The sequence below is a fragment of the Geotrypetes seraphini genome, chromosome 9, assembly GCF_902459505.1.
Source record: "Geotrypetes seraphini chromosome 9, aGeoSer1.1, whole genome shotgun sequence".
NCBI lineage: Eukaryota > Metazoa > Chordata > Amphibia > Gymnophiona > Dermophiidae > Geotrypetes > Geotrypetes seraphini.
This window is the reverse complement of record NC_047092.1, coordinates 34,653,798-34,676,032: the sequence shown is the minus strand read 5'-3', so window position 1 is coordinate 34,676,032 and position 22,235 is coordinate 34,653,798. Positions and strand designations below refer to the sequence as shown.

The following is a 22,235-nucleotide window of genomic DNA, read 5'->3' as shown; positions in this document are numbered from 1 at the left end:
GGAAACCCATCCAAACATTTTCCAAACCAGCAACAGTATGCGCTCCCGCCACAACCTCTGGCACTGCGCTCCAGAGCCCAACTCTTATTCTCTGATTTGAAAATATTTCCTCCTATAAGTTTTAAAAGTATTTACCTGTAACTTCATCCCTCAGTCTGTAATTTTGAAAATTCGATCCGCATCTACTCCACTCAGGGTTTTGTAGACTTCAATCACATCTCCCCCAAGCCGTCTATCCTCAAAGCTGAAGAGCCCCAATCTCTACAGTCTTTTCCCACAGGAGAGGAGCCTCCCGCTCCCTCCTGGTGCCATCTCCGATCTGGCGAGAAAGGAATCACCGACAAGGAAGAAAGCTCCACCCCAAGGGCAGATCCTGCTGACCAACAACGGGGCCCAACACTGGAAACATGAAAAGAGTGCAATAGAAGAAAAGAAAGAAGGAAAACCCACCAAGAGACTTAAAGATCTTAATATGTATACTTTGAATGAAAGATCGGATAGGGATGTTATGCTCAGTGGCGTACCTAGGGTATGTGGCACCCGGGGCCCATCATTTTTTGACACCCCCCCCCCCCCCCCCCCATTTAAAATTTTTTTTTTTTTTTTTTGCAATAACCATGAAATGGAATAAATGGTCAGAATAGAAACAGGCAGTGAAAACTTTCTTTTATTGAACCTCATATATGTAACCATTATTCCAAACATAACATAACATAAATTATGTCTAAATTGTCATGACATTAGAAGTACATATGGAGTAGTTGCAGGTGATGCTTGGGACAGTTCTGATTGTGTTAGTTCGGTTTTATGTGTTTTTTGAATAGAAGGGTTTTTATTTCTTTTTGAAGGTTTTGCAGTCTGTGGTTGATATCAATTGGTTGTAGAGTTGGGGGTCGAGTGTTGCAGCTCGAATGGCTAGGAGGTTGTCGAACAGTTTTTTTCTTTTGACGTTTTTGGTTGGAGGGTGTGTGAATGGTGCACAAGTTCTCCTATGTCTGTTTGAAGTGGATTGAATTATTTAGCTGAAGAAATTAGTTACCCCCCCATTCCACACACATTAATTCTCTTCCATTTTTGTTCCCATTATAAAAAACACTGATAAGTTCCCAGAAAAAAAATACATTAAAATAAGAAGTGAAAACAAAGGCCCCTACCGATGAGAACATAACATAAGAATAGCCTAACTGGGTCAGACCAATGGTCCATCATGCCCAGTAGCCCATTCTCATGGTAGCCAATCCAGGACACTAATACCTGGTCAAAACCCAAAGAGTAGCAACATTCCATGCTACCGATCCAGGGCAAGCAGACACTTCCCCCATGTCTTAATAACAGATTATGGACTTTTCCTCCAGGAATTTGTCCAAATCTTTCTTAAAACCAGCTACACTATCTGCTTTTACCATAACTTCTGGCCACTTCATTTTTAAGTTTAGATCTTTCCTTTCAAACAGAGACCTTGCTAGATGTCAAATACAGCACAAGGTAACTTCACATGGACTTAGCTGTGCAGGAAATGTGAATCTCCTCATACACCCACCATATAGTGCAAAAATGTGCAAAGGTCTGTTTTTTTCTTTCGATCACTACATAGCCTAATGCCACACAAGCAGCGCTGTTACAAACATATTCTGTAGGTCAATGCTAAGGATAACAAAGTTTCCTTCCTTGGACCAGAAGGAGATAAACCACTGGAAGAGATCCCAAAACAACACCCAAAGACCCACTCAGTGTGTGAATCAGTTGAGTGGAGTGGACTAACTGGGGGGTGGAAATGGGCCCGGAGTTTGCTCAGCAGAATTTCCCAGACCACCTCTTCCTCTCAACACATTGACACGCTGCCACCATCACCACTAGGAACACCTCACTGGGTAGGCCAGCTATGCTATAAACTTTATAAAACACATTATTATATTTTCTTATAAAGCACATATTTTAACTGACCTCTCTGACATCCTCAGCCTTTCCATTCACAAAAATAGAAGGAAGAAAAGTTCCCATTTCCTGCTGTCTCATGTCCCCGGCCTATACAATATTTTTTTTCTGCAGACCCTTCAAAAGTCTGACCAAATCCTCGTTTCACTTGCATTATAAAGTACTGAGGATGCCATCTCTCCCCAATCCCCAATTATTTAGCTGAAGAAATTAGTTACCCCCCCATTCCACACACATTAATTCTCTTCCATTTTTGTTCCCATTATAAAAAAACACTGATAAGTTCCCAGGAAAAAAATACATTAAAATAAGAAGTGAAAACAAAGGCCCCTACAGATGAGAACATAACATAAGAATAGCCTAACTGGGTCACACCAATGGTCCATCATGCCCAGTAGCCCATTCTCATGGTAGCCAATAGTGCTGTCCGATTCAGAGAAAAATATTTCATTCGATTCGATTCACCCTGTTGAATCGATTTTTCGATTTGATTCACTGTTAATGACACCGCTTTTTAAGTTTAAACAAAGTACAACAATAAATTTCACAACAACAATAAATTTCACAAAGTACTTAAAAAAAAAATCACATTTTTCCATTAAAGCAGTTCTGGAGACATTTGCTTGAACAGTCTTTTTTCCCAGTCCATAAGCAAGCAATATGAAAAAGATTTCCTTAATTATCTACTCAAACATTTTTGCTATTTACTTTCATTGTACCTAGACTATTATTCAGTAGAAAAAATTTAGTTTGTTCAATCAAGCAGAACATTCACTCATAGAAGTCCAATGTCCACACAGGATTTGATTGAACAAACCAAATTTTTTCTACTGAATAATAGTTTAGGTATACTGAATAGCAAAAATGTTAAAGCCACACAGAAAAGCAGTAACAGACAATGGACTTTTCCTCCAGGAATTTGTCCAAACCTTTCTTAAAACCAGCTACGCTATCTACTTTTAACATAACTTCTGGCCACTTCATTTTTAAGCTTATATCTTTCCTTCCAAACAGAGACCTTGCTAGATGTCAAATACAGCACAAGGTAACTTCACACGGACTTAACTGTGCAGGAAATGAATATCCTCATACACCCACCATATAGTGCAAAAATGTGCAAAGGTCTGTTTTTTTCTTTCGATCACTACATAGCCTAATGCCACACAAGCAGCGCTGTTACAAACATATTCTGAAGGTCAATGCTAAGGTTGACAAAGTTTCCTTCCTTGGACCAGAAGGAGATACTGACAAACCACTGGAAGAGATTCTAAAACAACTACCCAGAAATAACACCCAAAGACCCACTCAGTGTGTGAACCAGTTGAGTGGAGTGGACTAACTGGGGGTGGAAATGGGCCCAGAGTTTGCTCAGCAGAATTTCCCAGACTACCTCTTCCTCTCAACACACTGACATGCTACCACCACCACCAACACTAGGAACACCTCACCGAGTATGCCAGCAATGCTTATAAACTTTATAAAACACATTATTATATTTTCTTATAAAGCATATATTTTAACTGAACTCAGCCTTGCCATTCACAAAAATAGAAAAGTTCCCATTTCAAGCTGTCTCATGTACACTTTTCAAATCTAACATATTGTAATCACAAAACAGAAAATAAAATTATTTTTTCTACCTTTTGTTCTCTGGTCAATATTCAAATCTTGTTGGTCCCAGGCTCTTGTTGTCTTGCTTGCCAGGGTCTCCTTTCTCCGTGCTAACCATCCGTCTGCCATCTCTGTCCTCCCCTTCCGTTTCCCTTCCCTCTCCCGGAGATCTGGCATCTTTCCTTTTTTTGTCTCGATCCACAGATTCACCTTTTCTCAACTCCCCACCACCCCAGGATCCACCATCTCTCCCTTTCTGTTCCCAACTATCCTCCTATCCAGTATCTCTATCCCCCCTCCACACCATCCCCTGTTTCCAAGTTCTCTCCTTTTCTGTTCCTTCCCTCCCTAATTCCCATTATGCACCATCTCTCTCCCACTCCTCTGTTTTTAGACCCATTATTTCTAACCCCCAAAGTCTGGCATATGCACGTATCTTTGAACCCCCCCTTCCCTCTCTCCCTCTGTGTACTTTTACACCAGGACCCCCCTCCCCCGAAGGTCTGTCCCCCCCTCCGAAGGGCTACACCCCACCCCTGAAGGCCTGCACCCCCCCGAAGGACTTTACCTCCCACCCAAAGGTCTGTCCCCCTCTGAAGGCCTAAACCCCACACCTGAAGGCCTGCACCCTCCCCGAAGGATTGTACCCCCCACCCGAAGGTCTTTCCCCCCCTGAAGGCCTGCACCCATCCCGAAGGCCTGCACCCACCCCGAATGCCTGCACCCACCCCAAAGGCCTGCACCCACCCCAAAGGCCTGCACCCCCCCCGAAGGTCTGTACCTCCTGAAGGCCTGCACCCCCCTGAAGGCCTGCACCCCCCCCTCGAAGGCCTGCACTCCCTTGAAGGTCTGCACCCCCCCCGAAGGCCTGTCCCCCACTTGAAGGCCTGTCCCACCCCCTTGTAGGCCTGTCCCCCCTTTAAGGTCTGCCTGCCTGCCTTTCCCCCCCTTGAAGGCCTGCCCCCCCTTGAAGGTCTGCACCCCCCCAAAGGCCTACACCCCCCCCCCTGAAGGCCTGCACCCCCCTGAAGGCCTGCCTGCCCCCCTTGAAGGCCTGCACCCCTTGAAGGTCTGCACCCCCCCCCCCCCGAAGGCCTGTCCCCCCTTGAAGGCCTGCCTGCCTGCCTGTCACCCCCTCCCCCTTGAAAGCCTGCTTGCCTGCCCGCCCGCCCCACCCTGAAGGCCTGATGCCCTGACCCACCCCGAAGGACCGCTCGCCCCCCTGGCCTCCCCGCACCACCTATGAACAGCCGCAGCAGGATCGCGAAGTCAGCGTCAGCGATCTCTGCTGCTGCTTCCTGCGCCACGGTCCCGCCCCTCCTCTGACGTCAGAGGAGGGGCGGGATCGCGGCGCAGGAAGCAGCGCAGGGATGCTGACGCTGACTTCGCGATCCTGCTGCGGGCTGCTTCACAGGTGGTGCAGGAAGGTCAGTGGGGCGAGCGGTCCTTCGGGGGTGGCGGGAGACTGAACGGCAAGGCCGGGAACACCCCCTTAGGGCTGGTACCCGGGGCGGCCCGCCCCCCCCGCCCCCCCCTAGGTACGCCACTCGTTATGCTAGAGATGTTTTATACCTACATGGCATAAATGCGCTCGAGAAGAATATCTTTCATATGATAGGAATCTCTGGAATGAGGAAGCTTAGGATGAAGTTGAAAGGGAACAGACTCGGAAGTAACCTCAGAAAATACTCCTTCACAGAAAAGCTTAGTGAATGCTTGGAATTGACTTCGGTAGAGGTGAAAAATGTATCCAAATTCAAGAAAGCTTGGGATAAGTACACTTCCATCCCCTTTACCATCTTGGTCGCTCTTCTTTGAATCTTTTCTAATGCCACTAGAGATAAGGAGACCAGAACTGAACGCAATACTCCAGATGAGGTTGCACCATGGAGCGATACAGGGGCATTATAATATTCCTAGTCTTCTTAACCATCCCTATTATAATAATTCCTAGCATCTTGTTTGCTTTTTTGGTCCCCCTGCACATTGGGTGGAAGGTTTCATCGTATAGTCTACAATGATACCCAGATCCTTCTCATGGGTGCTAATCCCCAAGGTGGACCCACAACTGGTTTAACAGAACCTGCTTGTCCTTTGACGACTCCAACACACTTTAGAGGAATTTTTATTCATAGCATATAAAATTGCAACCCAAAGTCTGCTCTATCATTAAGATGTCAAAATAATTTGTTATACTAGTTGTGACTCTGAAAATTCAACAGCACTGCACCAGGCAAACCACTAACAGAGCCCTCCTGGCCACGTGGGAGATCCGTCCTTTGCCTCCCCGCGGCGGCGGGGATCCTAACCGGCCGCATGCGCTACGGCGCCGCCCACTTCCCGACCAGCTAGCCCCGACGTGGGAAAAACGCACACCGGGCCACCCCACCGCCGCAATCGACGATGCCCTGCTGGTCTGCACCAACAGCGGCCCCAGCCCGGAGGCCAAACACACGCCCCCCCACGCGGCAGCCGGGGCCGTCCTTACAAAAGAGCCAGCAGCGCTGGCTAGGCGCCGAGACACGCAGCCGCAGCCCCCCTGGCGCCCTGAGCGGTCGACCGCCACCTGGCTCGGCGCCCGCGCGGCCGGCCGAGGCAGGATCAGGGCAGGGGGGGAGACGAGATGGGGCCCCGGGCAGAGGCCGGGGCGCGCATGTCGTGTGGTCCAGTGCGGCCGCAGGCCGCCATTGCGCCTGGCCCGGGGCAGGAGCAGGGCGGCTGGGAGACAGCGACGCGGCCGCCAGAGGTCGGAAACCCCAATCCCCCCTCCCACACAGCCGGACCGCTCAGGGAGGGGAAGGACGCCAGCCACGCTGAGCAGGTGAGACGGCGGCAGCCACACTACCCCTTCCCACCCGGCGATAAGGTGCTGGGCCTCCGGAGACTCACAACCCCCCCTCCCGTGGCGTGTGCGGCGGCCCTCCCGCGACGCTCCTACCTCGCAGGAACCAAGGGAGCGTCTCGGCGGGCTCTGGCAGGCCGCGGCTAAACAAGGGAGAGTCGGGGTGGGTGCGACGCGACCCACGCCGCGCGTGACCCCGCAGGAGCGAGCGCACGCAGAGTGAGCCGGCGAAGCACATGGGGAGACAAACCCACAATGCGTCTATCTCCCTGGACCGCCGTCGGGAAAAGGGGCGACCTCCCTTCCGCTTCCCCCTCATCTCCTAACCCTCCCCCCCCCCCTCACTGATTGGCGTTTCCCTATCCTCCTCCCTTCCCCCCCCCCCTCCTATCTATTCGCTCCGGCTTCGGCCGATTTGGCCTCGCTCCTCCCTATATGGGATCGGAGCTTGTTCTAATCCTTCACAAATTCAAATAAAAACCACCATAATTACCTTTTCACCAGGCACAGAAACCAAAACACCTCCACACAGATCCAAGTCACCCTCCCAACTGTCAAATCTGACAGTTAGAATGTTCAAGCAGCTGATGCTGATCTCTGCACGAGGATAACAAACCTGTGCAGGAAATTAGCAACAGAAAACCTCAAAACTGCACCAATACAAACCATACCCCTCAGAATAAGAAAAAAACACAATTCTTAAATTCCAGACCCTCTCTGCTTCTTTAAACCCTGTTTTTTCACTCAGTATCTTTTAAACTTTTAACTTTGGTTACACTAGCATAATTTTAGTCACTGTAGTGGCCAGCAATTAAAAACCCTAACGTAGCTTGATAAAAGGGGGCCTTGCTGATTTCTTTAAGTAAAAAAGAAGTGCATGATTCTTGTTTATATGTGATTTTGGTATCCATTAGGCCATTGTTTGTTAACTTTAAAACCTCAATAAAATTCAAGTTAAAAAAAAAAAAAATTCATAGTAACATAGTAGATGACAGCATATAAAGACCCGAATGGTCCATCCAGTCTGCCTAACCTGATTCAATTTAAATTTTTTTAATTTTTTTCTTAGCTATTTCTGGGCAAGAATCCAAAGCTCTACCAGGTACTGTGCTTGGGTTCCAACTGCCGAAATCTCTATTAAAACCTACTCCAGCCCATCTACACCCTCCCAGCCACTGAAGCCCTCCCCAGCCCATCCCCCACCCAAAGGGCCATACACAGACACAGACCATGCAAGTCTGCCCAGTAATGGCCTTGGTTCAATATTTAATATTATTTTCTGATTCTAGATCCTCTGTGTTCATCCCACGCTTCTTTGAACTCAGTCATAGTTTTACTCTCCACCACCTCTCTTGGAAGCGCATTCAAGGCATCCACCACCCTCTCCGTAAAGTAGAATTTCCTAACAATACCTTTGAATCTACCACCCCTCAACCTCAAATTACGTCCTCTGGTTTTACCATTTTCCTTTCTCTGGAAAAGATTTTGTTCTACGTTAATTCCCTTCAAGTATTTGAATGTCTGAATCATATCTCCCCCTTGAACGTAGCGCTAGTGTTGGAATTACATGGCATCAGACAGAGTTTGACCAATATTTTGAGTGACATTTAGAATGTTCTAAATAGATCTTGGCTAAACATATTTTTTTGAAAAGCTTAGGGCCTCTTCTATCAAACTGCGCTACCAGCTTGTAGCACGGTGAGCCACGATGACTAGCCCACGCTGCTTCCGATGCTCGTGGAGTTCCTATGAGCATCGGGAGCAGCACGGGCCATTCAGCGCAGCTCTCTGCGCTAGAAACCGCTAGTGTAATTTGATAGAAGAGGCCCTTAATGTTTGTAAAGGACAAGGATTATTCTGAAATAAATTCAAATTAACACATCTCTTATTATTATAGGACCTACTACCAGTGCAGTATCTACATCAACAGGTAATATTAAACACCCTTTTATTTAAAAAAATCATTTCTCTTTCCTCTGAATATTGTCCAAGTGATGATATTATCAGACACCAGTTTTCTCATTTTCTGATTTCTAACCCTGATTGATTTTAATATTATTAAGAACATAAGCAATGCCTCCGCTGGGTCAGACCTGAGGTCCATCGTGCCCAGCAGTCTGCTCACATGGCGGCTCATCAGGTCCAAGACCTCTATAGTAATTCTCTATCTAAACCTTTCTATCACCTTTTTCCTTCAGGAAATCATCCAATCCCTTCTTGAACCCCAAAACTGTACTCTGTCCTATCACACCCTCTGGAAGTACATTCCAGGTGGCCACCACCCTTTGGGTGAAGAAGAACTTCCTAGCATTCATTTTGAATATGTCCCCTTTCAGCTTTTTCGAATGCCCTCTTGTTCTTTTATTTTTCAAAAGTTTGAAGAATCTGTCCCTCTCAACTCTATGTATGCTCTTCATGATCTTTTAAGTCTTTATCATATCCCCTCTAAGTCTCCTCTTCTCCAGGGAAAGGAATCCCAGTTTCTCCAATCTTTCAGCGTATGATAGGTTTTCCATTGTAAAGCGTCAGCATCTATGAGATAAACATGGTTTTATTTGTTACATAGAAGTTTTTGGACCCCTGTTCGCTTACAAAAGATGGACTGTTCCATGTCTAATAGATGCTGGCACTGTCATTTTGATGTAGGGACCTGGATCATTTGTTGTTCTATTGTCCTTTGATACTTAACTTTTGGAAATCTATATAGGGACATATTAATTTGATTCTGGAGACTGCGGTTCCGCTGTCATATGAAGCGGTAATCTGTGGGACATTGTTATCTCCTACAACCCCAATAGATAGACATTAAAACAGATTACTTGGTATAATGACTGGGGTAGCCATGCAAACGGTTACTAAAAATTGGAAGAATTTTGACAGATTAAATTTCACGTTTTGGTGGAATTCATTATACTTGTGTTATAAATACGAGAAAATGAATTCTGAACAAATGGGTAATAATAAGTTGTTTAAACTGACATGGAGTCCATTGACCAATTTTACTCATTTTAATTAAATGGTTTATTCCCCTAGTACCGGTTTGATTTGCACATCCAGGGAAGGGGGGAGGGAGAGGGATATTATATTGGGATTTGTTTATTAATTACATGTATGTACTGTTGTATGGTTTTATTGTGTACATTGGAATTAGGGTGGGTGGGTGGGAGGGGCGAGAAAATGGTTTCTCATGTATTTATTGATGGATGTAAGTGCTGTTTTTCAAATTAATTTTACTAAAGATATATATATATATATATATCTTTATTAATTTTTCAGTCTAAACACAATAACGCAACCCAAGGCAGGGGATAATAGACCACACACCATCATCGGGTTACTCCCGTTGTATGCAAATGCAGTGGAGCAAATCAAAAAAGTGAAATACAATATGCTAAAATTAGAATACAAATGTAAACTATTTCATAGCCCAAGTGCAAGGCTGAGCCCCCTTTTTAGCCACAACCCACTGACCCAACGGCGGACAAATTTCATAAACAATGATAAAGTACATAGCTGGAATCATTAAATACAATGCCAGGATAAAGATAAAATCCAATCGTTCTACTGTCAAGTTTCAGCAAAAGTCCAACCAAGCTGGGTTTCAGGGCAAAAGCCCCTTCAACAGGGACCAAACGAGATTGAAAGAAAAAAAATTCCATTAGAGCCTGGGTATGCACGAACCTGCCGTTGGGTCTGCAGATTGTGGGTTCCGCCTACACATCTAGAAATTTTAATTTAAAAAAAAAAAATCATTTATGTGGCACAATTCATAATACGATCATAGCCCAGTGCAGGGAGTGACCTCAGGCAACCCACCTCCCATTTTAAGATTTTTTTTTTTTTTTAAATCCTACCATGGCTTTGTAAAAAGGGACCTAATTTTCTTGAATTAAAATTGATTGCTTTTGGTTAGGGATGATTGTGATATTAATTAAAAATTCACTTTATAAATCTTTACCAGACAAAGGAGTAACAGCCTAACATTTTATTAATATTTTGAGTGGAATTCAGAATGTTTTGAATTGATGCTTGCTAAAGATTACATAATTTTTCTATTATGGGCTCCTTTTATCAAGCAGTGGTAGAGTGTTTTACTGCGGGCCAGCGAGGTAAATGCTCCAATGCTCATTCTTTCCTATGAGCGTCAGAGCATTTACCTCTCTGACCCACGTTTAAAAAACTCTATCACTGCTTAATCAAAGGAGCCCTTTGTTTGTGTAAAGTACAAGGATTATTCTAGAATAAATTCTAATTAAAACATCTTTGGTTTTTACAGGACCTAGTACCAGTGCAATATCTGCAACAACAGGTAATATTAAACACCACTTCTTTAAAATCTATTCTTTTTCTTCTGAATGTAGCCCAAATGATGAAATTATCAGACACCAGTTACTCATTTAGGCCCCCTTTTATAAAGCTGCATTAGGGTATTTTATGCGTTAAGAATTCTATGAGCATCAGAGAACATAAGAACTGCCATCTCCGGATCAGGCCTTAGGTCCATCAAGTCCAGCGAGCCGCACACGCGGAGGCCCCGCAAGGTGTACCCTAGTGTAACCCCCTCCTTTTCAGACTGAGGTGAAATGTATCCCTCTTGAAATAAGATTTGTTTAGTAGTCGTGCACACCGAGGGTTAAATTGATACCTTTCCCCAGGAGAAGGGGTGAATTACATAAACAAAATAATAATCAATAATAATAAAACGCTAGAGCGCGCATGCGCTCTCGAAAATTCGTGAGTCCTGGCACCGTGAGGTGTGCTTCTGTGGCAACATTCTAACCTCACAGCGCATGCGGGGCTGATGGCACGCGACTGTTCTCTCTCCCTGTCCTTGGCGCGTCACCGCCCGCCCTCACTCGCTGCTGCCTCTCATTGCGCCGTGAGGTGGCAACATTCTAATTGACACCTCACGGCGCTTGCAGGGGCTGGAGGCGCATGCCTCGACTGTGCTCTCTATATACCTCCCGGCTCCAGCGGACTAGGCAGCACCAGTGGCAGCAATGGTGGACAGCAGCCCCGCTCCGGCCGTTGACCCTTCACAAACCTCCCGGCTCCAGCGGCGTAGGCAGCACTATAAACACGCTGCTTCGTGCCCTTCTCTGCCGATTTCCTCTGCTGCGTCTCTGATGACATCATCGGATACAGACGCGGCAGAGGAAATCAGCAGTAGCAGGCTGCGAAGCAGCGTGTTTAAAGTGCTGCCTACGCGGCTGGAGCCCCGAGGTTTGTCGGCGGTGGGAGGGTCAGGAGCAGGCCAGATCGAGCAGGACAACGGCAGTAAAAGAAGGGGGAGGGGCCGAACGTAGCAGGGAAGAGAAGATAAGAGAAGGGAAAGGGGTGTGTGGGAAAATGCTGCTACTGCTTCTTCACAGGAAAGGGGGATAGGAGGGAAATGCTGTTGCTGCTGCATAGGGAAGTGTAATGGAAATGCTGCTGCACAGGGAAATGGGGAAAAATGACAGACAGAGACAGCGGAGGGAGGGAGGGAGACAGAAAGAAAGACACAGGGGCAGGGAGAGGGACAGAAAGACAGACAGAGAAAGGGGGCCAGAGAGAGAGAAAGGGGGCTGCTTTGGGGGGAGGGGTGTGCTTGGGGCAGACAGCTTTGCTCTGGGGGGGGAAGACAGAAGGGGCCATGGAGAGACAGGGAGAGAGAAAGGGGGCTGCTATGGGGGGGAGGGGTGTGCTGGGGACAGACAGCTTTGCTCTGGGGGGAAGACAGAAGAGGGCCATGGAGAGACATTTGGGGGGGGGGAGTTGGGTGCTGGGGGCAGACAGCTTTGCTCAGAGGGGAGGGGGAGACAGAAGGATACAGACAGCGGCCAAGGAGAGAGAGATAAAGAAACACAGACAGACAGACACATCTATTCTAGCACCCGTTAATGTAACAGGCTTAAAGATTAATATATAATAATATGGTATAATCTTGAAATAAAAATAGTTATTAAACATATAATAAAATAAATATAAAGAAGCACTAAGGATTCAGAATTTAAATTTGAAATAATATTTAATAAACAAATGCTGTAAAGCAAATCTAAACAAAGAGATTCTACTTCCCCTCTGTAAAGTTCTTCTTTTTCCTCAGATTTGGGTATTTGAGGCTTTATGTTCTTGCTATGTAGGGGTACCACGTAGGTGCGCTGTTGCTAGTAGAAATTCTTGCTAGCAGACTCTCTCTTGCTGGAACCAACCTACTACTCTGACTTAAACAAACCAATAAGGGAAAACCCTATCCTAATCTAATAACCCCCAAATTGCCTAAGTATACTTTCTAAGCTAGAAAAAAAATAGATAATTAATATTCCCTAAACTTTTCCCCTCCCCAGAATTTCCTATTTCTAAAATCACTCAAATTTCCTATGTCTCAAATCACTCAGATTCTCAATAAACTTTACAACAGATATTCTCAGGAAAAGGTTCCCAAAACAGTTTACCAATTTTCTTTTATCAATATTCTCTTATAACATTCCACAGGAATCTGTCACAGGATCTCTCATAAAAATCTCCTCCAAAAATCAGCACCACAGAAGTCACTCAAAAATCCTCAAACATTTCCCAGAAGAGTCTCACAGAAGAGCAGACTGAAACTTTCCTCAAAAAATCAGCACAATAAATTTCTCACTTATAGAATCTCTCAAACACTTCTCAGAAAATTCTCACAGAATAGCAGACTGAAACTTTATTCAGAACTCAGAACCATATATTTCTTAGTCAGGGAATCTCTCACACATTTCCCAGAAGATTCTCGCAGAACATCACAAAAACTCTCTTTTAGAATCAGCTCCGATCCCCATAGGGAGGAGCGATGGCAAATCGGCCGAAAGCCGTTGCCAATAGTAGCCAGGGGGGGGGGAGGAAGGGGGGGGAGGTAGATAAGAGAGGTGTGGGAGGGAGGCCGCCCCCTTTTCAGCGAGGCAAGAGCTCGGGGAAGGAGGCAGCATTCCTATCTCCGTGAAGCTCCACCGCCGCCCTCCTGCTTCGTTTGCGATCCTCATGCAGGAAAGAAAGGAAAGTATATATAAAGAGATATTGGAAAGAAAGGAAAACATATATAAAGAGATATTGCAGTGGAACGAGCCGTCCAGGTCGGCGGGTGGGAGGCTTCTGCCTGCGGCGGCCACGCGGCGGTGGGCCTCGTTCTGCCTCCCGGGCCTCGCGGCTGCAGGCCCATGGGTGCCGATGCAGGCCCGATGTTGGTCTGCGACCCTGCGAGCCGCCGCACCGTGCTATGGCCTGCCCTTCCGTTTGCGGTCCGACGGCTGCGGGAGGGGAGAGGGGGGCGCGTCGCCCGGCTGGGGTCTGTCGCCCTCGCGGTTGTCCGACGTTCTCTTTTCGTCCCCTCCCTCGCGCGCGGATTGCGGGCCGCTGCCCTGGTGAGGTGGGGCGGGCCGCCCCGCGCATTCACGCTGGTCCGCCTGCCTGGGAGCGTCGCGCCTTCCCAAAAAAAAAACAAAAAACGCCCTGCTTCCTGCCTTCGGGTTTTTCTCCCCACACGCGGCTAGTGGACCTTGATCCGGCGGGCTGCACCGCGCAGCCATTGGTCGATCTGACCCGGAGGAGGAGGTCCACTGCTTGCTCGCACGGGTCGCTCCACCTTCCCCCTCCCCTTGCCCAGCGGGACTGTGGCCACTTGGGGGCATTGAGCGGGCCAGTTGTCTTCCTGGCGGTTCCTGCTTGGAGCTTCCACAACTCTATGGAGCCCGAGGGAGAGAGGGTTGACCACCCACGTGGCCCCTCTAGGCTGTGCCTCTCGACTAAGGTAAGAATTTAGAAAAGGCTCTACCCTCAGGCAAATCAACTCCCTGGATATTAATTCCTATTATTGCTATTAACCCTTTCAGGACCAAGGGACATATTTGTCCCATAACTTTAAAATCCTATAAATTTTGATTGGGATAGTCTACAGTTCTAAATTTGATATGTACGGATTCCATATGATACTGCCTTTATGTAAACAAACTGGTTCCGACATTCATTCATTAGCGTCGTTGCCAGATTGACGAGAAGATTCACTTGCCACACTGTCCATAAGCCAGAAGTGTGATTTAAAATAAAAAAAAATAAAAAAAATAATAATAATAATAATAATGATATTTCACAAAAAAAAAAAAAAATCAATTTTTGGCATCTGCAAACCCCTTTTACCATAAAAACGTCGTCAAAACCACAAAAATTGGCCTACGATCCTTATGGTCCCGAAAGGGTTAAAGGCGCTGCTATTATCTGCAGTGCTATTAAAGGCGATGCTATTATCTGCAGTGCTATTAGTATATGCTATTAAATGCTCAGAGGCCTTTAGTCTGAGGCCAGTATACACTATTAGATGCTATTATTTGCTTTGACTTTAACTTTCCAGCACAGCTCATTCTCCAGCGTGAGCTTCCGCTATGCTATGCCATGATAAGCTAATTACGGCTATTATTTTCTATTTCATGCTATTTGCCTTTTTATGCTATTGACGGCGATTGTGGACCACCCACGTGGCCCCGTCTAAGATATGCTCTCTATGTACATGAAATCTTGTGCTATGCTATTAAGTGCAGCTATATGCGAGGCTATTTCAATATTATTTTACATGCCATTATATGCGAGTTGGAAGTCATTATATGCTCTTAGATGCCACCATATGCTTTTACTATTACTTGCGGTAATGCGCTGTGCTCCAGCTGGAGTTTCTTATGGCCTTAGTCTTATATTGCTTCTTACGCTTGATCCTGAAAGAGGGCTTTATTTATAATAGGACCGATTTCGAGTTCCTACCCTCGTACGCCGTTACTGACGGCCTTTATTCTTGTAGTATTTATTATACGCTCAAAACCAGCAATGCAGAAGAAGCCCGCGGCTACCAGTCAACGGAAGACGAAGACAACACGTGACGAAGACAACATGTGCCACAACAACAGCTCCAGCTCTCACAGCGGCGGCTTCTACGGCCTCACCAGCAGCGGTGGCTTCTACGGCCTCACCAGCGGCAATGGCTTCTACGGCTCAGCCCCATCAAGATTTGACCGACGCTCTCTATCTACCGGAAATATCTTGCTATTATAGCCACTACATGCTTTCTATGCTAGGCTATTAAGGCCGCTATATGCGATGCTATTTCATATTATATGCTATTTACATGCTATTTATTATATGCTATGGAATGCTATTGAGATGCTTTATATGCTATTTCGATGCCTTATACGCGCTTTATATGCTATACCTTTAACTTTGCATCACAGCGATCTCTCCAGCAGGAGTTTTTTGCTTTATATGCTATACCGTTAACTTTGCATCACAGCGATCTCTCCAGCAGGAGTACCGTTAACTTTGCATCACAGCGATCTCTCCAGCAGGAGTTTTTTGCTTTATATGCTATACCGTTAACTTTGCATCACAGCGATCTCTCCAGCAGGACTTTTATGCTTTATATGCTATACCTTTAACTTTGCATCACAGCGATCTCTCCAGCAGGAGTTTTATGCTTTATGCATCACAGCGATCTCTCCAGCAGGAGTTATGCTTTATATGCTATACCTTTAACTTTGCATCACAGCGATCTCTCCAGCAGGACTTTTATGCTTTATATGCTATACCTTTAACTTTGCATCACAGCGATCTCTCCAGCAGGAGTTTTATGCTTTATGCATCACAGCGATCTCTTATGCTTTATATGCCATACCTTTAACTTTGCAGCACAGCGATCTCTCCAGCAGGAGTTCTTATCAAGGCGATCTCTCCAGCAGGAATTTTCTGACATGCTTTGCCATTAAGGCTGTTATTGACTCATTACGGCGATTATATGCTATTTACTACTTTTATGCTTTGTACGGCTATTATTTGCTATTACATGCCATTATATGCTATTGGGAAGTCATCAGATGCTCTTCGATGCCACCATACGCTATTACTATTACTATGCTGCAATGCGCTGTTATAGCCTTCGTCCTATATTGCTTCCTACACTTGTTTCCTGAAAAGGGGCCGTATTTATACTAGGGCCAGTTTCGGGTTTCTACCCTCGTCTGCCGTTACTGACTGCCGTTATTCTTTTAGTATTTAATATAGCCAAAGAACACTCAATGACATCATTCCATAGAATCGCCAGCCACTTTGGCATTCCATTAGCCCAGGAGAAAACAGTAGGCCCGGCCTCACATTCTTAGGTATTGAGCTGGACGTGATTCACCAAGTTTCACGCCTACCTGCAGACAAAAAAATCCATAAACTTCATACGACCTTACACAATTCCAAGAACTGTTGGGCTTACTAGGGTTTGCTACCAGGGTGATTACCATAGGCAAATTGCAAATTTTCCAGACGACTAGCTAGAGCTACAGCGGTATTAGAACAGCCCGCTACAGCGGTATTAGAACAGCCCCATCATCATATTAGAATTTCTGAAACTATCAGAGATGATCTTAGAATATGGGACTCAATCCTGACCCATTTCAATGGACGCGTTTTCAATGGACGCGTTTTCTGGCAATCGTCCACTGAAACTGCCGACGCCCTACAGCTCTATACCGATGCAGCAGGCAGCGAGGGATTCGGTAGGTACTTTCAAGGGGCATGGTCCGCAGCAAAGTGGCATTATCTCGGGGTTACTTCAGGCATCACCAAGAACATTACATTTCTCGTGTTGTTTCCTATCATGGTCTCCCGACATCTATGGGGTAGATTTCTAACACATAAGTCCATAGTTTTCGGTCTGACAACTCGGCGGTAGTCAAATCCATTAATAGGCTAACCGCCAAATCCCTACCCATTAACTTACTAAGACACATTGTGCTGCTCTGCTTACGCTACAACATCACAGTCAAGTCTCAGCATATACCCGGCTCCCAAAATGCCATTGCTGATGCTTTATCTCGTTTTAAGATGACAACGTCCGTGCTTTGGCCCCGGCAGCGGACCAACACCCGACGCCGATTCCAGAGGAAGTATGGCGCTTTGGACCCCCGAAGTTTGGAACCTGATCCTCAACGCGCTCTCCCCATCTACTCGGCGCAGGGAGGGACTGTACAGTTCACTCCCTCGTACCGGTGATATTGAGAGGATGGGAGCGCGAGCATGCCTCCCTCCCTGACCGCCGCCTCCATATTTCCCTCGACTACTTAGTCCTGATCCTATTACCGAAAGTATGCCGCGATGCATAGGAAGTGTCGTTGTTCCGTTGTGCCTATTCTCTGGCTTTTCACGGCGCCCTGCGAGTGAGTGAACTGGTCCCAGACTCCAAGCGTTCGGGAGCATTAGGAGGCATCTTGCTAGACAACGTGCAGTTCATAGAGAACTCCTTACGGATCAAGATACCTAGATATAAAACCGACCAACTTGCCGGAAGAGTCGATACGGATCAAGATACCTAGATATAAAACCGACCAACTTGCCGGAAGAGTCGGGCTATCATTACACTCATCTACAGAGCTACGCGCGTGTCCGATACGCAATTTTCTACAGTTTATGTCCCTCAGGCCGATTGGACCCGGTCATCTCTTGCTACATTACAACGGGTCTCCGCTGACCCGTTTTCAATGACTCAATTAGGCATGCAAGACAAACATTTTCGCACTCACTCCTTTCGCATAGGAGCAGATACCACCGCCGCGACCCAAGGTCTCTCCGACAATCAAATTAAAGTCCCGGGCAGATGGAAGCCTACAGCATTCCGCAAATACATAAGACTACCCCTGGCTCAGTAATTGAGATGCTACTAACGCGTGCGGCCACTCCTTCGTGCATTGGGCCCAGAGAAGAACTCGGGTGAGACCTGGGGGTACTAATCTCGGATTCCCGATGACCGAAGCAGTGGTCACCTGGATGGGGACAAGGGGAATTCTATGGGATCAACTCATGCCATCCATTCAATGGGCGCTACGGTCCCACTGACGTCCTCACACTATCATACTACACCTGGGACGGAACGATATCACATCTACAAACAGTGTCCTGCTAGTCAAGAGAATGCAACACGACTGTTAGTCTTTGGCCACAATGCTGCCAAATACCACCTTAATGCTTAGTATGGAAAGGGGATAGATCCCACTCAGCAGTAGTGCAAATTCATGCCTACCATCCGCGGACTTTCCTTGTCACATGACTTGCTAGAGGACGGCTGTCCAGGCTTGTACCGACCGGACGGGGTGCACCTCTCCGACATCGGTTTAGACATATTCATCAGTACCATGGTTGATATGTTCGGGGCTGCAGCCATGACACTTTGGGGGGAACCCGTGCTAAGCGAGGTTTCGCTAGTCACGGGTAGTGGAAGGTAAGCACAGCATATGTCTAAAAGGCATACATCTGGGCAGTGTTAAGAAATGGGGCACGTCACCTTGCTTGGACGGCAGGGAGGCCAGGCCATGAGCTTCACTGCAACGTAACGCTGATGAGAGGACACCTCCTTGAACGTGAAGGGTCCGGCGAGCCGGGGAAGCTTGTACGGCCCCCTACATCGTGCGGGTGAGAGAGGCATATGCTGTGCGGCTGTTGTTATGTTATGTTCACATCACGCATAATTGCTATTCTGTTCAGTTGCTGATAAGTTAAAGTTATCTTGCGGTTATGGCTGCGGCCTAATAAATTCCACTCTGAGTTGAAAATGTCTGAGTGTCGTTTTTATCGGGTCAGACCTGTGGGGGAGAGCAACAAGTGCTGAGTGCACGATTTGAGACTCTCAAACATTACCAGCATCAATACCAAACTTCAGACCTTATCCAGAATTTCACAATCCTTCACAAATTCAAATAAAAACCACCATAATTACCTTCTCACCAGGCACAGAAACCAAAACACCTCCACACAGATCCAAGTCACCCTCCCAACTGTCAAATTTGACAGTTAGAATGTTCAAGTAGCTGATGCTGAACTCTGCACGAGGATAACAAACCTGTGCAGGAAATTAGCAACAGAAAACCTCAAAACTGCACCAATACAAACCATACAAACTAAACCCCTCAGAATAAGAAAAAAACACAATTCTTAAATTCCAGACCCTCTCTGCTTCTTTAAACCCTGTTTTTTCACTCAGTATCTTTTAAACTTTTAACCCTGGTTACACTAGCATAATTTTAGTCACCGTAGTGGCCAGCAATTAAAAACCCTAACGAAGCTTGATAAAAGGGGGCCTTGCTGATTTCTTTAAGTAAAAAAGAAGTGCATGATTCTTGTTTATATGTGATTTTGGTATCCATTAGGCCATTGTTTGTTAACTTTAAAACCTCAATAAAATTCAAGTAAAAAAAAAAATTCATAGTAACATCCAATCTGCCCATCCTGATTCAATTTAAATTTTTAAATTTTTTTTCTTAGCTATTTCTGGGCAAGAATCCAAAGCTCTACCCGGTACTGTGCTTGGATTCCAACTGCCAAAATCTCCGTTAAAACCTACTCCAGCCCATTTACACCCTCCCAGCCACTGAAGCCCTCCCCAGCACATCCCCCACCAAACGGCCATACACAGATACAGACCGTGCAAGTCTGCCCAGTACTGGTCTTGGTTCAATATTTAATATTATTTTCTGATTCTAGATCCTCTGTGTTCATCCCACACTTCTTTGAACTCAGTCACAGTTTTACTCTCCACCACCTCTCTTAGGAGCGCATTCTAGGCATCCACCACGCTCTCCGTAAAGTAGAATTTCCTAACATTCCCTTTGAATCTACAACCCCTCAACCTCAAATTATGTCCTCTGGTTTTACCATTTTCCTTTCTCTGGAAAAGATTTTGTTCTACGCTAATTCCCTTCAAGAATTTGAACGTCTGAATCATATCTCCCCTGTCCCTCCTTTCCTCTAGGGTATATATATTCAGGGCTTCCAGTCTCTCCTCATACGTCTTCTGGTGCAAGCCTCCTATCATTTTCGTCGCCCTCCTCTGGACCGCTTCAAGTCTTCTTATGTCCTTCGCCAGATACGGTCTCCAAAACTGAACACAATACTCCAAATGGGGCCTTACCAATGACCTGTACAGGGGCATCAACACCTTCTTCCTTCTACTGGCTACGCTTCTCTTTATACAGCCCAGCATCCTTCTGGCAGCTGCCACTTCCTTGTCACACTGTTTTTTCGCCTTTAGATCTTTGGACACCCCACTTTTCCTTTTAACCCTTCAGCAATGTCACTCACAAACATATTGAACAGAATCGGCCCCAGCACCGAACCCTGTGGGACTCCACTACTTACCTTTCCTTCCTCTGAGCGACATACATTAACCATCACCTTCACTTGTCTGTCTGACAGCCAGTTTCTAACCCGGTTCACCACTTTGGGTCCTAACTTCAGCCCTTCAAGTTTGTTCAACAGTCTCCTATGAGGAACTGTATCAAAGGCTTTGCTGAAATCTAAATTAATTACATCTAGCATATGTCCTCGATCCAGCTCTCTGGTCATCCAATCAAAAAATTCAATCAGGCTCGTTTGGCACGATTTACCTTTTGTAAAGCCATGTTGTCTCGGATCCTGTAACCCATTAGATTCAAGGAAGTACACTATCCTTTCTTTCAGCAACACTTCCATTATTTTTCCAACAACTGAAGTGAGGCTCACCGGCCTGTAGTTTCCTGCTTCATCCCTGTGACTTTTGTGAATAGGGACCACATCCGCTCTCCTCCAGTCCCCAGGAACCACTCCCTTCTCCAGAGATTTGTTGAACAAGTCTTTAATAGGACTCACCAGAACCTCTCTGAACTCCCATAGTTCAGGGCTCCTTTTGCAAAGCTGTGGTAGAGGTTTCTAATTCGGGCTGCGAGGTAAATATTCCGCCACTCGTGGGAGTTCTATGAGCATCAGAGCATTTAACTCACTGCCATGTTGTAGAAACCTCTTCTGCAGCTTTGTGGTAGCCGGTGTCAAACAATGAATCTTTTCCAGATAGGGTAATAGCATCCCTTTGAGCTAGGAATGCTAGAATAGATCCCAGCTAGACATTACCTAGTTCTTGAATATTTTTTCTGCTTGGGAATAGCATAATCTTTCTAAAGAGAAAGTATCATTTACCCCCTCTTTTACAAAGGTGCGCTATGCTTTTTAACGTGCGCTAAATATTACCACATGCTAGATACACGCTAAAGCGTGCGTGTTATCCTAGGGATGCATTAGCAGTTAGCGCACACATTGATTCAGTGCACGCTAAATCCACGCTAAAACGCTTAGCGCGCCTTTGTAAAAGAGGCCCTAAGTAATGAATTCTAATTTAAACTTCTCTGGTTCTTTTAGCCCCAAGTACCACTGCAGGATCTACAACAATAGGTAATGTTGAACACCTTTTCTTTTAAAATTTTCTGTTTTCTTTCCCCTGAATATAGCCCAAGTGGTGAGATTATGAGGCACCAGTTTTCCATTTACTTGTTTCTAACTAAAGTTAATGTTTGTAAAGAGAAAAGATCTTTTGAAATCCATTTTAATTAAAATATCTCTGGTTCTCTTAGGATCAAGTGACACTACAGGATCTACATCAGGTAATGTTCAATCTTGCTCATTTTTTAATATTGTTCTTTTTTTTGTCTCATTTGTTTTTAAATTCTATTTATTAGCTAGCCTTGGTATCACGATATAAGCCGCAGAAAACAGAACAACCTTACTGTAGAAGCAAACAAACAATACCCAACCCATGGTAGACTCAAAATGACATACAAGACTGTACTTTTCCATGACCATGAAATTCTTAAGACCTCATCCAGTCCAACAAGCAGATCAACTTTTATACAACCTACCTCAGTCATACACCTCCTTCTTATCATATGTAGTCCAATACAACAGAACAGATGAGATGAAATGAAATGAAGTGGGGATAGCCTATGACACTGAAATTCTATCAAATCTTTAAGAAGGTTATAGACTTTTTAATAATATAGATTACAAA

The 22,235-nt window shown here is 45.7% G+C and overlaps 1 protein-coding gene across 1 annotated transcript in view; it reads left to right on the top strand.

The window, feature by feature from the left end:
* LOC117366892 (mucin-19-like) overlaps window positions 1-22,235 on the top strand; it is a 200,096-nt gene that overhangs the window by 35,748 nt on the left and 142,113 nt on the right. The window contains exons 63-66 of the mRNA XM_033958868.1: window positions 8,286-8,318; window positions 10,665-10,697; window positions 21,590-21,622; window positions 21,802-21,831. Of these exons, the coding sequence (XP_033814759.1) occupies window positions 8,286-8,318; window positions 10,665-10,697; window positions 21,590-21,622; window positions 21,802-21,831 (129 nt within the window). The remainder of the gene's footprint in view (window positions 1-8,285; window positions 8,319-10,664; window positions 10,698-21,589; window positions 21,623-21,801; window positions 21,832-22,235) is intronic.